Source organism: Polypterus senegalus, chromosome 11 (assembly GCF_016835505.1).
Source record: "Polypterus senegalus isolate Bchr_013 chromosome 11, ASM1683550v1, whole genome shotgun sequence".
NCBI lineage: Eukaryota > Metazoa > Chordata > Cladistia > Polypteriformes > Polypteridae > Polypterus > Polypterus senegalus.
In genome coordinates this window covers 96,669,604-96,686,016 of record NC_053164.1, presented here as the reverse complement: position 1 = coordinate 96,686,016, position 16,413 = coordinate 96,669,604, and the positions used below count along the sequence as shown (strand labels likewise).

Genomic DNA, 16,413 nt, shown 5'->3' with positions numbered 1-16,413 from the left:
GACAATTTCTACAATGAGAAATGCAGTGTTCAAATGAGCAAAGTTAATACACTCTTACAGTAAAAGACTAAAATATGCCTCTATCAAAAAATAACTAAAGAGATATTTATAAAAACATGTTTCTCTTTTTATTTATAATTAATTTGGAAATAGCTGTAGATTATTTTGACTTTGACACTCTACACTGTTTATGCTTAATAGTGCAAAAAAATCTGAATGAAGTAAGATTCCAGATTATAAAATAAAGTGTGAAAAAAATTCAGGTGAGGAAAATCCTTATAGTGAATCCTGTACTAATGCACTACAACAGATGTATGAGAACCATTATGAGGCAACTTGCATCCCATACACTAAGTTTATGTAAAAGTAACAATACATACAGTATATACAGTATCATACCTGTTCTAAAGAGTAAATCAAGCCAGGTTCTTGACAGGCATGTATTAAAAGTAATCTAACAAAACACACTGAAGCATTTTTCATCTGAGTAATGATCAATGAATATGGAATAAATTGCTTAGTACACAGGGGGCCATGTGAGAGTCATATATTTGTTAAATATATTTAAATGTCCTACAGAGTATAAGGCGTTGGTTGCTGTTATTTAAATAATATCTCTGTTTCTGATCGTTTGCTGATTATTACTGATTATCTTAGTGCCTTACCCAAAAAACCTCAGGAAAAGACAAATAATGTGAAACAAACATGCAAATACCAACCTTTACTTTAAGTAGGCTTCTAGCAGTATCAATTATTGCTTTGTTCAAAAAACTGTGCCTTAACTCAAAAACTCCAAGAAAGGCAAAAAAATGTACAAAGGCATCCAAGGACAGATCATAACTGCATTTATACACCAATTATCTGAAGAGAGTTGTATCATCTCCAAAACATTTTTCTTTTTTACAGCTTTAAAGAATTCTGTAAATAATAACAGAATTTTTATTTCTTCCATATGTATTTGCACTAACCATGGAAAATAGTTTTATCATTTTAAGGTTGTTTTATTAATTGGGCAGATGCCATAAACTGAACATCACAAGAAAAATAAAAAAATATGTTTTCTTAGCTTAAAAACAGTATGGCAGAGCAGCTTACATTAAATGAACAATTGTATACTTAAAATTTTTATACTGTAGTCTGTAATGTAGATTGCATCAATAAACCTTAGTGAATGAATTGTAAAAGTAGATATTCTTATATTAACTTCTAACCTTTTAGCATAGTACAAAAATATCATAAACTGTACCAAACAAATAGATATTTATTATTTTTGAAAAGGATTACTTTGTCTCAGCTTATAAATTTAATTAATACACCTTTCTTCATTGTCCATTCAAAGTAATTCAAAACAGATAGCAGATATTCTACCTGTCTGCAGATTTCAAAGAAGTGTAATGGTTCGTAAGGTTTATTTTTATTACTGAAGAATCTTGTCAAAATGCTGGAAGTATGTGAATAATAAATGTGAATTTAAAAAAGTGCAACACTTTTAACTCCACAAAAGTTTTGTTTTTAAAAGCAACAATATGTAAAATACCAATTTAATTTAGCTGATTTTCAAAAGATGTTAGTCAGACAGCGTCATCCTAGGACATTACGAAAAAGACTCTTCAATTTTCCAGTACACAGAACTATGGAAGACATCTTGTTCCTGAGGTAAAGTATTAAATCCATCATTTCTCAGGGCACTTACCAACAGTGCCATTAATTAATTGATACCAGCCTTAATCTAAAGGCAAATTTCAGTTCTCTAACATTTTGTGCTTTTCTGTAGTCCGACGTTTTGGCTCTCTACACACATCACCATTTATTCTTATTGTATAGTTGGTCTTTACATCTCAAAGGCTACTTTCATGACCTGTCAAAATATAGAGGTTACTCAGAGCAGAAGGATCCTCAGTTGGTGTGCTTTCCAAAATAATATCCCTAAAACAAGAACAGCAAGCATAAACATGGTTAATATAAAACAACTCTGGAACACTTTTTAATATATGCTAAAAAAAAAAAAGAAATAGTATTGCGCAGGTAACTGAAAACTGTTTAGATGTGTCAATGTTTAAAAGCCTGTTTAACTATTCAAACAAGCCCTTCTAACTGAGTTAGATATACTCTGTTTTGGAAAGAGAATTTTGGGTTTTGACTAAATCGTTTTACCTAGACTTTCTAGCTTCAGGAGTTTTAAAAATCCTCAATTTATTCCACAGTCCTGTCATGTACAAGAGAAAGTGGACATACATTAGAAGAAACTTAGTCACATACATTTATTTTCAACTGTTAATTTTATGACAAAATCTCTACCTTGTGTGCTGATTTAAGGGGAGAAAGCTCTCAATAGACAGCACCACATGTTCCTCCACAGCAAATGGAGTTTGCATGTACTCAGCCTCTACTGCAGGAAACAGGAAAGGGCAGTTGCTAGGGAACGACTAGTGGCAGACATCCTCCATGAGCTTCCAGTGGGGGAAAAAAACATTCACGCAAACAATTTTGTTTTTATGTGACATACAAAATTCTTTTTTCTGTGGATTACCTATATTACACAGGAATGAAGTCTGCCATTGCATTGTTTAGAAATTTTGTGTTTCTTGTTTTACTATACCATGTACTTATTTGTCACTGTATCTTTCTCTGTCAATTGAATTTAAAATAAGTAGGCAACTCTTTAATAAGTTACAACATACACAAAATCTTTTTTTTGCAAAAGTGTGAATGGTTTAGTTTTTCAATTTGACTTGGAGAGAAACTTACTTTGTAAGTGATTTCTACTTAATAAATAGTTACAAAATCTTAAACTCTTAACTATTAGCTCTTAAACTTTCTCAACAGTTTGTATATTTTGTCTGACTTTACACCCAAACAGTTGCACAGAGGATAACTCAGCGACAGACCAGCTCAGAACATACGGTATAAGGCATCTCAGTGCCACCCAAGTATTGTTAGAAATGGCTTGGTGTAAAATGAGTATCATGCACTATTACAGTGTAATCTATTATTTTATGGTGCATTTGACTTAATATCACTCTTGGACTACCTGTGCATTCTTTAATTGAATTTACGATCTCCAGAACTATAAAATGGGACATGACTGGTAGTGGAAGTTCTGCACAGGAAAGTCATGAAGGCCACAGTCTAAACAAGATGATGTGAAAAAAGGAGAATCTGTACTTATATAAGCTCACCCCTCTCATCCTGTGAAATTACCCCATCCACTTCAAATGCCTACCACAACAAAGGTTAGCAGCAGTATAAATAAGTTAAAAAGTGGCTTAAATCAAAATTACTTCAATCAACAAATTTTAATCAATTAGTTTATCTACACAGTGTGGTGGGCTGGTGTCCTGTCCATGTGTTGTTCAGGCCTTGTTCCTGATGACTGCTGAGATAGCCTCAAGCTGCCCCAAAAAACAGCCCGGAACAAATGGGATAGGAAGAAGGATGGATCAATGGTTTATCATGACAATCATGAAACATGAAGATACTTCTTTATGCTCAACATCCTGGACCTCAAAAATTGTTTTCTAATTTAACCTAAAAAATTAAGCATGGTGGTGCTTTTCACAGTATATCTGTGCTTAAGGTTTTATTTTTTCCTTCTACTTTTGGAAAAACTAAAGAAAAACCTATTCTAACAAATTAAAAAGTGTCATTAAACTTTAACTACAAGCTTAACAATTTTGTTAACTTTATATGTATATACAACATAATAGTATGTTATACATTTTAAGAAATTAGCTTTGTCTTTAACTATTTTTTAAGAAATTGCTTGATTTTTATAAATCACTTACATATACAGTCTCACTTGCCAGTTAGTAATACTAATTGTGTTACCCCTGGAGAAGATTGTTTTATGTCTAAACATATATGAAAAGTAGCAACAAGTTTCATGCTCTACAGCATAGGTACACATTTTCACATTCCCCAAACATGCAGTACTCATCACCCTACGGGGCATGAAATAAATCACATTTATAAAATTACCTAGTCTTGTTTTAATAACAGTACAGTGTTAGACAGATTTGGATAAGTACTTTATATGTATATGTATGCAATCTCATAACATGAATCAACACTCAGGAATTCTCTCCGTTTTTATTTGGACATATTCGAAAAGTAAAGTTTCTGTTTCATGTCAAGAATTCTGTATCATTAGCTAAAATTGTATGTCTATATGCTTTTTTGCATAAAATTTCTAATTACAGTTAAACTTAATAACATGAGTGTCTGTAACAAACAATAGCATGCCACAACTGTGAAAATATAACTTCCTAAATACCACAATTATCCATTAAACTTTCCTTGACAGACATGAATGTGAACTTGTTCATCCTACTTTAGCTTGAGATTTAGGAGAATTTGTAAATGGATCTTATTTTAGACTTTGAATGGAAACACTGTTAGAATTTTAGCTTCCTTTTGACTTTAGGCATAACTCTCTACCCATTATATTACGTTACAATTTTTAACCGGTACAGATAAAATACGTTTAATAAAAACAAAAGTTTCAGGTTAATTTTTGACAAATTGCAAGACATCAAGAAATAATCACTCAAAATACAGAACAGAAAATGCCAAAACACTATTATAATGTAATAGTACCAAATTACCTTCACATTGTCAGCATTTCACAAAATGACTGAAAACACTTAATATCTAAGAGGTTCCCTTATTTTTATATTTGTGCTAATTTATTTGCATTCTTCTTTAGGACTCTGATAGCAACAGTTTGCATGTATCTTGCCTGACACCTGGAGAAGATATCCAGCAATTAAAATGTTTCTTTTGTCTTTTGCCCTTTTTTGGTTTTTAGTTGATAAACAAAATTATATGATTTCAAAATCAATACTTTTATCTAAGCTAAACAATTACAATGTTTTTGTCATAAATGGAAAATTGGGATAGGAGCTTACCTGCTTGTTCCAAGTACTCTAAAAACTCTACTCTCATCAGTGATCTCTTGTGTTACCTGGTTGAAGAAAGAAGGAAAAACAAACAAAATCTCCATATATTACACAGTGGAAAGCACTAAATTAAGAAATATAAAACTACAGAAGGTTAACTTAATTACTTTTGCTTTATGAGTGGAATATATCAAATTTATAATTTCAGCATGGTTTGTGTTTTAGAAAAAGACATCTATGAGTTTTCTGCTTGCTGTTAAAATGACTGATATATGATTGATTACATTATTAAAATAATTTCACGATAGCCTCAAAACTTTCACAAAGTATGAAAAAAAAATCAAAATACTAGGACTTACCAAAATTCAACAGTTAAAATGCAAATACAGTTTAACCATTCACTCCGTGTATTTCACACTGATTTTTATATCTAGCTACTGCTCTGCTTTCATAAGTGGCAGAGCTATTGACTTTGCTAATTCTCCAAATACAGAGTATCACCTTGTGACAAACAGTGTATGAGTTACAACAATTTCAAAAAGCATTTCTGATGTGTTCTTTACTAAATATTTCAACTGTAAAATATTTAATGTTATTTAGAACACCTATTTCACTTGTTTGTATTATGAGTTTGCCCCAGGCAAACCTGCATGAGTTAGGCATTCAGTTAAACCATAGGCTAGTTCCGTGTTAGGAATACTATTTAAGAGGAGAGAAAGCCTATCAGGATGACTAAAAAGTAGCTTTTGTTCAAAAGAAAAAATATTTTTACTTTTTTGAAGTGGGTAAAGAATGCAAACTTAGGGTAAAATACACATTGGGAACAATAAGCAGCTGGTATGGGATATAAGCACACTTTCTTTTGCTGAATCAAGCTAATCAAATTTTAGGGTCACAAGAACAGCCGAAGTTCCAATACTGATGAGCTCTTGTCTAATCTACAATGCCTATTTTCTGTATATACTGTAGTGCAACTCAGGACATGTAAACGTTAAAATCTCCACTTGCTGCAGGGACATTGAACTGTTGGCCATAAGTTTGCATCCCTATTACTTGCTCAGAGAGTTTGGACACGTCATTGTTGCTATTGTTTACATCCCTCCTCGGGCGAACGTGGAAATAGCAAGTGACGTCATCCATTCCGCAGTTGCTAAGTTACAAACGCAGCACCCCGAGGCGCTTGTGCAAATCACTGGAGACTTTAACAAAGTGACGCTGGACAAAACATTACCTGCCTTCTCCCAGTATGTGGACTGTAACACCCGGGTAAATAGGACTATTGACCTACTGTATGCAAATGTTAAAGACGCATATAGCGCCACCCCACTGCCTGCGCTTGGGAAAGCAGATCATAACCTGGTTCTGCTTCAGCCTCACTACAAACCAAGAGTGAAGGCGCTACCTACAACCACACAATCATTCAGGAAGTGGTCCCCTGAGGCAGAGCAGGCTCTGAGAGACTGCTTTGGAACTACTGACTAGGATATCCTGCAGGGGTCACATAGTGAGAATACTGAAGAGGCTGTTGACTGCACAACACATCAACTTCTGTATGGACATTGTAGTTCCAGTAAGAACAGTACGCTGCTATGCTAACAATAAGCCATGAATTACAAGTGACATCAAGGGCCTTTTAAACCAGAAGAAACATGCTTTTAAAGGCAGTGATCAGCATGAGCTCAAGTGCGTGCAGAAGGAACTCCGAGTCCAGCTCAGGGCGGCGAAGGAGCAGTACAAGAAAAAGCTGAAGCAGATGTTGTAGAATAACAGCAAGAAGGAAGTGTGGGATGGGATGAAGATCATCACTGGCTGCAGCCTGAAACGGGTGCCACCATCGAGAGAGATGTGGAGAGAGCAAACCAAATGAATAACTTCTTTAACAGGTTTGACAACCCTAACCCACTCTCACCTCGGAGTACTGCATCCTCCAACCATCCTTCTGCTGATACCAGCATAGGAGAGATATCCCCACCCACAATTACAGCAGCGCAGGTGAGCAGAGAGCTGAGGAGACTTCGTGCCAGCAAAGCAGCGGGTCCAGATGGAGTATCGCCACGACTGCTGAAGGCCTGTGTGCTGGAACTGGGGAGTCCTCTACAGCGCATCTTCAACCTGAGCCTGGAACAGGGGAGAGTCCCGAGGCTTTGGAAAAAACCTTGTATCACCCCAGTCCCAAAAGTATCACTTCCTAGTGAGCTGAATGACTTCCGGCCTGTTGCTCTGACGTCACATGTGATGAATATCATGGAGCGGTTGCTGCTTCACCACCTGAGGCCACAGGTCCGCCACGCCCTCGATCCTCTTCAGTTCGCATACCAGGAGAAGGTGGGAGCGGAGGATGCCATCATCTATATGCTACACCGATCCCTCTCCCACTTGGCAGTGGTGCTGTTAGAATTATGTTTTTGGACTTCTCTAGCGCTTTCAACACGATCCAACCTCTGCTCCTTAGGGACAAGCTGACTATCTTACAGACAGACCTCAGTATGTGCGTCTTGGGAACTGCAGGTCTGACTTTGTGGTCAGCAACACAGGAGCGCCGCAAAGGACTGTATTTTCTCCGATCCTGTTCAGCCTATATACATCAGACTTCCAATACGATTCGGAGTCCTGCCATGTGCAAAAGTTCGCTGATGACACTGCTATTGTGGGCTGCATCAGGAGTGGGCAGGAGGAGTATAGGAAGCTAATCAAAGACTTTGTTAAATGGTGTGACTCAAACCACTTACACCTGAACACCAGCAAGACCAAGGAACTGGTAGTGGATTTTAGGAGGCCCAGGCCCCTCATTGACCCCGTGATCATCAGAGGTGACTATGTGCAGAGGGTGCAGACCTATAAATACTTGGGAGTGCAGCTGGATGATAAATTGGACTGGACTGCCAATACTGATGCTCTGTGTAAGAAAGGTCAGAGCCGACTATACTTCCTTGGAAGGTTGGTGTCCTTCAACATCTGCAACAAGATACTGCAAATGTTCTACCAGACGGTTGTGGCGAGTGCCCTCTTCTATGCGGTGGTGTGCTGGGGAAGCAGCATAATGATGAAGGACGCCTCACACCTGGACAAACTTGTTAGGAAGGCAGGCTCTATTGTAGGAATGAAGCTGGACAGTTTAACATCTGTTGCAGAGCGACAGGCGCTAAGCAAGCTCCTGTCAATCATGGAGAATTCACTGCATCCACTGAACAGTGTCATCTCCAGGCAGAGGAGTAGCTTCAGTGACAGAGTGCTGTCACTGTCCTGCTCCACTGACAGACTGAGGAGATTGTTCCTCCCCCACACTATGCGACTCTTCAATTCCACCCGGGGGGGTTAGCGCTAACATTATTCAGCGTTATTGTCTGTTTTTACATGCATTTTTATTACTCTTTAATTTAATATTGTTTTTTGTATCAATATACTGCTGCTGGATTATGTGAATTTTCCCTAGGGATTAATAAAGTATCTATCTAATATGTAGGCTGCTGTAACACTTCAGTTTCCCTTTGCTTAAAAAGTCCATCACAAGGAACACTTCCTCAAATACCATCAATCACTCATATAAAGAACATTTAAATTGGATATTTAATCTAACATGTAAGCCATTTGAGATGTGTCAAGAAAACCACAATATCTACAGGAAAACCAAATCAGAAATTAGGAGAAAGGGTAAACTGCACAGACAATGACAAAGGCATAACATTTTATATAGGAAGCAGTAGTGTCACCTGCTAAGATGTAGCCTTCAACCAATTTACTATTTTAAAAATAGAATGAGGGACTTGTGACAAAGAATCATGTAATATGTGCATTCAAGGAAAATGTTTGCTTCAAGCTCTTTTTTCCTCACAATCAACGATCCTCTGTATGTTCTGCGAAGGACCATATAGTGATAGTGAGCATTAAATTTTGAGGAGAACCATCACAAGAAGGAATTTAACTATCCACTTTGCTTTGTTTTGTTTATGAACCTGTAAATACCAGGTTTCTAATAATAAAGGAAACTAAGTCAGTGTTTAAATCCCTATGTGTAAGATCACATTGTTTTGTTGTTAAAAACAACAACATCCGCCTGAGTTTGTGTATGTGTTTGTAACCTTTACAAAACATGTAATAAACTAAATGCAGATGTTTCCTAGACACTACTGCATGGTGTTTTAAGTTTAGTAAAATATTTACTTTTCTGAAATAAGAACATACAGTAATCCCTCGCTATATCGCGCTTCGACTTTCGCGGCTTCACTCTATCGCGAATTTTAAATGTAAGCATATCTAAATATATATCACGGATTTTTCGCTGGTTCGCGGATTTCTGCGGACAATGGGTCTTTTAATTTATGGTACATGCTTTCTCAGTTTGTTTGACCAGTTGATTTCATACAAGGGACGCTACTGGCGGATGGCTTAGAAGCTACCCAATCAGAGCATGTATTTCATATTAACTAAAACTCCTCAATGATATAAGATATGCTTCCCGTGCGGTGCTTGATTGTTTGCTTTTCTCTCTCTCTCACCCTCTCAGACATTCTCTGTGCCTGACGGAGGGGGTGTGAGCAGAAGGGCTGTTTGCACAGAGGCTGCTTGCTTCCGCTCCTCTAAAAAATGTTGCTTTGTCATGGTGCTTCGGCATACTTAAAAGCCCAAAAGCACGTATTGATTTTTTGATTGTTTGCTTTTCTGTCGCGCACTCTCTCTCTCTGACATTCTCTGCTCCTGACATGCATTCTTTGAAGAGGAAGATATGTTTGCATTCTTTTAATTGTGAGAAAGAACTGTCATCTCTGTCTTGTCATGGAGCACAGTTTAAACTTTTGACTAAAGGGTGTTATTTCATGTCTAGAGGGCTCTAATAATGTTAACAGTGTGGAAGAGTTTATAAGGGCTTAAAATATATAAAAATAACCATACAAACACATGGTTTCTACTTCGCGGATTTTCACCTATCGCAGGGGGTTCTGGAACACAACCCCCGCAATTGAGGAGGGATTACTGTATTTTAGTAAAAGTAGTTTCTACCTGTAAACATTTGTATAAACAATAGTCTGAGAGGAAATTATCTTTTCACATGACAAAGCACAGGGTCAGCCATGGTACACTGCCCTAGAGCAATTTTCAGGCTAAGACCCTTGCTCAAGGGCTCAATGGAGTAGGATCTCTACTGTTTAGATTTTATTCAATCCATTTCTAACCTTATTCTTATTTCTGTCCCAGAAATAATAGGCGCAAGGTGGGAATCAATTCGTGGAAGGGGTTATCAGGACACTACTGAGTAGCTTTTAGAGAATAATGTACATTACACTAGTCAATGTAATTTCTCCAGGACACTTGACAAAAAAATTAATTTGTAGCTGCAATACTGTGGAATTCTCTGATTTTACTTACACCAGTTTTAAATTTTAGTATAATTCGATAACTCTTAATGAGAATTAAAAAATTAAAGAGTCTTATAGGGAGAAACACATCATCCTTAGCCAGCAAGTAAAAAGAATAATAACTGACAGTCAAGTTTAAAACCTTAAACTTAAAACTATAAACTGACAATATAAGGAAGGTGATGCTTACCTCATTGCCCTCAAGGCTCCTCCCAGCAAGACCATGTCTCCAAAATGCAAGAACACTATCCTGCAGACAAACTGAAGACAAAGGAGTACTTGCTCAGATTTAAGCACAGAAATCTCACCAAGATTTAAAATAATATCATAAGACTCTACACATATTACACAAAAGAAAGTTAATTAAAAATAAACGATAACTCTGTCACTGATCATTCATAACTTTGACCCTCTTTACCAACATTGAATGTATGCAGAAAACAAAGATATGTGGGCTGAAAAGATGGCCGAGATGCACGCTAGCTTAGATTACATCAAGTACATATCCTGTTGGGGGTTAAGAATGGGCTGCCTGAAATTGCGACCCAAGTGCTGCCGTGTTTCGATCCTTAACAGGCCTGACGGTTTTGAATCTTCCAGGGATGAGGCTCCCTAGGGCTTTCCTCCATCCCCTTCATAATGCGAGCAATCTTGCAGTGGGCAGCTGCAGCAAAGCTACTCCTGCGGAGAACAGAAAGGAGTACTGTCTGTCATCTCAGAGCTACGTGAAGTTTAATTTATGGTGGCTAGAGTGCCAATCCTGCACCAACCTCCACGATTTCCCTGCAATTTAGAGGACTGCTTGCACGGCCGAATCCAGATTAATATCATACCCAGGACCAAACCTGGGTATGCACGTGGGTAGGACTAAGCCCGGATAGGTGTGTGGAACGTCTTGTCTTCTGGGTATGATGCTCTTCTTCCTCTACTTTCGGAGAAGCTTCGTAAACTCAGCATTTCAGTGGCAGCACTCTTGGAGGTGCGTAGACCTGGGACTGGCCAAATCTTTGTGGGTTGGTACACCTTTTACTGGACTGGTTGCTCTGATGACTGTCACACTCAGGGAATAGCCGTTGCTAGGGTGGTTCAGTTCCTTCCGATGGTGTTCAGTGTCACTCCTTTCAATGAGAGTATCATGAGACTCAGATTAAGGCACTCTCTGGGTCTGTACCGGGAACTTTGGCTAGGACGTTGGGTATCTCTGGGTCCACGGTTCTTGAGGCTGATCTTCCAATTAGCTGTGTACCACCCAATCTCACCAAGATTGCACAGGTGGTGAACCAGCTGAGGGTAGGGAGGTTACAGGGATCTATGGTATCCAGGGTGAACAACTCCAGGCTGGCAGTAAAGCTGGCTTCCTGGCATTGCAAGCAATCTTTGCTTCCATCTGGGAGACAGGAGTTATTCTAACTGCCTGGAAAACGGGACTTGTCCCTATCTGGAAAGGGAAGGATGATCACCTGGATTGTGGCAAATACAGGGGGATAATACTGCTCTTGGTGCCGGGTAAGGTCCATTGCTAGGATCATCCTCAATAGGATCTGTAATCACTTGTTCACCTACCAGTGAACAGATCAGTCTGGTTTTACCTCTAAAAAGTCTACCATCAACCTCATCCTGGCAGTGGGGGTTCTCATGGAGCACAAACGCAAATATCGGCAGAGTTTCCTTGCAGCCTTTGTTGATTTATGTAAAGTGTTTGAATCTGTTAATCGAGCTGCCCTGTGAGACTTCATGAAACTTTGCAATATCATGGCTGGCCTGTACACTGGTACAATGGGTGCTGTGCAGAGTGGAAGCAGAACCTCTGAGTTTTCCCAATTGATTCTGGAATTTACCAGGGGTTCTTGCTCCTACTCTGTTCAATGCTTGCATTAACTGGATGTTGGGCAGGGTAGTGGGGTCCAGAGGCTGTGGGGCACCTGTTGATGAAGAGAGATTAACTAATCATGACTTTGCAGACAATGCTGTGATGTTCGCAGAGTCAATGGAGGATCTGATCGGGGCTCTTGAGAGACTGAGCAAGGAGTCTGAGTGTCTGGGCTTGCGTGTGTCCTGGATAAAAACCAAGATCCAGGCTATTAATGACCTCTTGGGCATTGCCATCAGTAGTGTGTCTTTCTGCGGAGAAAGCATCGACCTTGTTGAGAGGTTTACTTACCTCAGCAGCAACACTCATGTCTCTGGTGACTTTTCTTATGAAGTCAGCAGATGGACTGTGAGAGCATTAGTGGGGGGAGTCATGAGGTTGTTGGAAAGGGGTGTGTGGTGCTAATGATATCTTTTCAAAAGGATGAAAGTCCAAGTGTTTAGAGTCTTGGTGTTTCCTGTTTTGCTATATTGTTGCTAGACATGGACGCTATCCAGTGACGTGAAACAAAGACTGGACTCCTTCGGTACTGTGTCTCTTTGGAGAAACCACTGGTTTGACTTTGTGTCGAATGAGCAGTTGCTCATGGAGTTCCGAAAGAGGCACATTACCTGCATCGTAAGGGACTGTCAGTAACAGCACTATGGCCGTGTGGTGCGATTCCCTGAGGGTGTCCGGCTCGCAGGATTGTCACTGTTGAGGATCCATGCAGCTGGACCAGGTCAGGGGACGCCCACGTAACACCTGGCTGCGGCAGATAAAAGGTTATTTCTGGAGGGTGGGACTAGACTGCCTAGTGGGTTGCCAACCAGGATCCTGAACTGTTTCATTGTTTGGCGAGTGCAGTAATGTACTGTACTCGTGCATGCTCCCAAACCTGACTTGACCTGACCTGGGGTTAAGGGGGAAGTGAGAAATTGTAGCCATAATTTTACAGGAGTACTTAAGACTTGCAATATCCAAATAAGATCAAAATGGAGAAAAAAACTTTTAAAAATACAAAATTGGCCAAGATTATCTTACGTTAGTGCCCAGCATGATAGTGAGTTAGTATTGATAAATTTCTGGTTAACTTTGCAGGATTCAAATTCTTGCCACTGCTACTTCAGGCTGAGTTTTGTATAGGTATTGTAGGTACTGTATGTCCCAAATTACAAAAATGTTAGCAGTCTGATAAGAAGGAAATAGTTAATGTGCTGCAGTGGGTGTTTCATAAAAATCAGCATGCCCAGTTACTGTAACAAGCAAACTGCAACAATAGCTCTTTTTTTTTATTTTAATGTACTGTAGTATAATGTGATGTAGTGAAAAAATGCAATTCTGGTACATGTGCGTGTCCCTTTCAAGACATCTCTTTAGTTACAATTCACATGAATGCACTTGTCCTGCAGTATTTACACACTAAAATGCTGCTGGCTTACAGATTGTTTTTATTTTATACAAAAAATAAAATTTTAAGGACTACACAGCAGTTATAGTACTCCTTTAGTGCCAGTCCATAAAAAATGTACCCTTCCTACAAATAAACTAGACTCATTAAGACCCAAATACCTGCTGTAGAAAGAATACAAAGAAATGTTGAGGCTTCATAATGTTAATGATTAGTAAACACAGACACCTTTTTCCAGCACTGATTGATAGTAAGTAAGGGTCAGTATTAAGCTGATCCGAACTTAAATTACAACAAAATCCTAGTGGCTTTAATCAGAAATACACTTTTATGTAGAGCTGGCACATTTTACTTTAACGTTATAGCAAAACCAGTATTTAGAGTTGTACAAAAAAAACCCAGAGTTTCCCATCAATGGGCAATGTATGCTTTCTAGTTTGAAAAGATATGAAAATTTGACATATTCATCCAAGTAAAAAAAAAAAATAACTTGAAACATTTCCGTACCATATTGACAGTTTAAAATTAATATTTGTTTGTTAACAAAAAGTATACAAAAGGTTTTTTCCTCAGGTCATCACCATACTGGGTGTTTTTCTGCACATTTAATTTCATGCCATTTATTGAGATAAAAATGTCTCAATACTGTAAATATGACTCCTACTGAGGATTTCCCTAACAGGTTAATACACTAAAGGTGAATTTCAATTGGGTACTTAAGCAATTCACAAAAACATATACTTAAAAAAATATCAAAAGTCAGAAAAGTATGGCTTGTGACACTCAGAATCCTTCAATCTGGGTTGCTCTCTACACATCATAATAATTGAACCAAACAAAAAATCTTAAAATGTCCCCAACTGTGTTAAGGTAATTAGAAGTATGCGCCTACACGATATATGGGGGAAAATGCTTGAATAAAACCAAAATAACTGTGACACAGTGCTATTTTATTCCTTTAAAGGATACGTTTGTTTTATTCGATTCAAAGTTATTTCTTCTCTGTCATGATATATAGTACTATGATACATACAACTGCAATCTAAAGTGAGGCATATTTAATACATTTTAAAAAGTTGCATAATGGAGCTAATAAATACCAGGATCCCAGCATGAAGAAAAGCATTAAAACTTAAATCAAAAGGATTTTGCATAAAAAGGAAAGAAAAATGCTTAAATTCCTTTTCTACTTTTAAAAGATATTATTGATCAAAAGGTCAAAGGTTCCTGACCAATGTATAAAAATAAAAAAAAAACCGTTTTGATTAATTGATGCTGAAGTTTTATCAAATTACTTCAATATGACAGTTAAGTAGCACTGGTCAAGTAGTTGCGTGTATTGGACGTTCAACCAAATATTCTTAAATTTCAATAGTTCATCATTTATATGCAAATTTGGTGGAATACTCTTTTCAGTGATTTGGTGATGTTGGCTCAGGGGGTAAAGTGTTGGGCTTTTCTAAGGAAGACTGAAGGTTTGATTCCCAATAGACAAACACACATTTCCAGTATTTCACGCAAGTAAAGTTTAACAAATGACAAACGAACACGAATGAATGTTACGCTTCACTTTAAGATCATAGGTTTGATTCCACTCTGTTGCTAATGTCATTTTTCAATTCACCTTCCTGTCCAAGTCAAGGTTTTTGTAACATGCTGAGGATTATTTGGCATTAGGGTGGCTGAAAAATATATTTAAAAAAACAGTGGATTCAAACCATTTGTCTAATTATAACCATTATCCTACATACTTTAATCAACTTTTATATGATGGGTCCCTTTCTTTCCATAGTTAAACTGGTTAGAAATTTCACTTCAACGAATCTATGCATTTCAATTGAATGAAATTAATTCTTTCATGGATGCTCAATGATTTTATTTTTAGTGACATATTACCAACACATTCTTATTACAAGTAAAAAAATCTTTTTACTTTTTAGTGCATTTTTGAATAAAATTGTGTCACTTAAAAATCTTTTTTATGTATTTTTTGTAGTATATAACAAATCCACTAAAAATTAAATCCTAGGAAAATGCAGAATTGCACAATAAGACAAAAACAAACTGATATATAGAAGGAAGAGAAAAAGAAGAGATACAAGATGAATGAAATCTCTGAAATAGGAAGACATGACAAAAGTAAATGTGTTTAGACCACTACACTATAAAAAGCATTTTACTAATCCCTTATATTTTACTGTGAGATTACAATAAGATTTTTGGTTGATTATATACTTTACTTTATCCAATATTCTTTGTAATCCTTATGTTTATTTATTGAAGCACTCATCAGATAAAATAAACAAACGAATACTTTCAACATTTTTATAACTTACAGTTTAAATTTATCCTAGTCTCAATGATTAGCTAGGCAGTGTATCGAATGACAGGGTATATTGAACTCAGGCAGAGTTTCACACATGAAAAGCCTCACTGTGGGTTCAAGGACCACAAATTTTGGCTATATAGACTGTGCCTTAAGGCCCTTGATTCTCTCTACCTTGCTTCAGCACTTGTATATTTGCGACAGGGTAATCAATCCTGATGTCACTTTTCCACAGTCATGCAGTATTATCATTATAATTTTAATACTAAAATTCCTGAAGCCTAAAAAAAAAACTCATATTCCTGGCCCACCTTAAATCCCTTCACACCTCTACCATCAGCGTCTTTTGTTTTGTAAAACCGTCGATCAGCACAAGCAACCTGCTGTCCCATTCCCTGCCTTGATGGAGTTCAGCTCGTAGGCAAAAAGTTCTCCCAGCTCAAGCCAAGGCTCCTTATCTGTGGGTGATGTGCTTGGAGTTGTATAGGGTAAATAATACAGTATATAGTTATTTAGGATAAATGCATTTCATGTGTGTTCCCTGTCTACAAAGATCTGGGCAAGTGTAGTATGAA

General features: G+C 37.5%; 1 protein-coding gene across 1 annotated transcript in view; it reads right to left on the bottom strand.

Annotated features, from left to right (window-relative positions):
* Positions 1-1,394: 1,394 nt before the first annotated feature.
* The window catches only part of map4k2 (mitogen-activated protein kinase kinase kinase kinase 2), a 207,397-nt gene continuing 192,378 nt past the window's right edge, over positions 1,395-16,413 (bottom strand). Inside the window, exons 30-32 of the mRNA XM_039769324.1 lie at positions 10,443-10,513; positions 4,908-4,963; positions 1,395-1,926 (exon numbers count right to left, since the gene is read on the bottom strand). Of these exons, the coding sequence (XP_039625258.1) occupies positions 1,839-1,926; positions 4,908-4,963; positions 10,443-10,513 (215 nt within the window). The 3' untranslated portion in view covers positions 1,395-1,838. The remainder of the gene's footprint in view (positions 1,927-4,907; positions 4,964-10,442; positions 10,514-16,413) is intronic.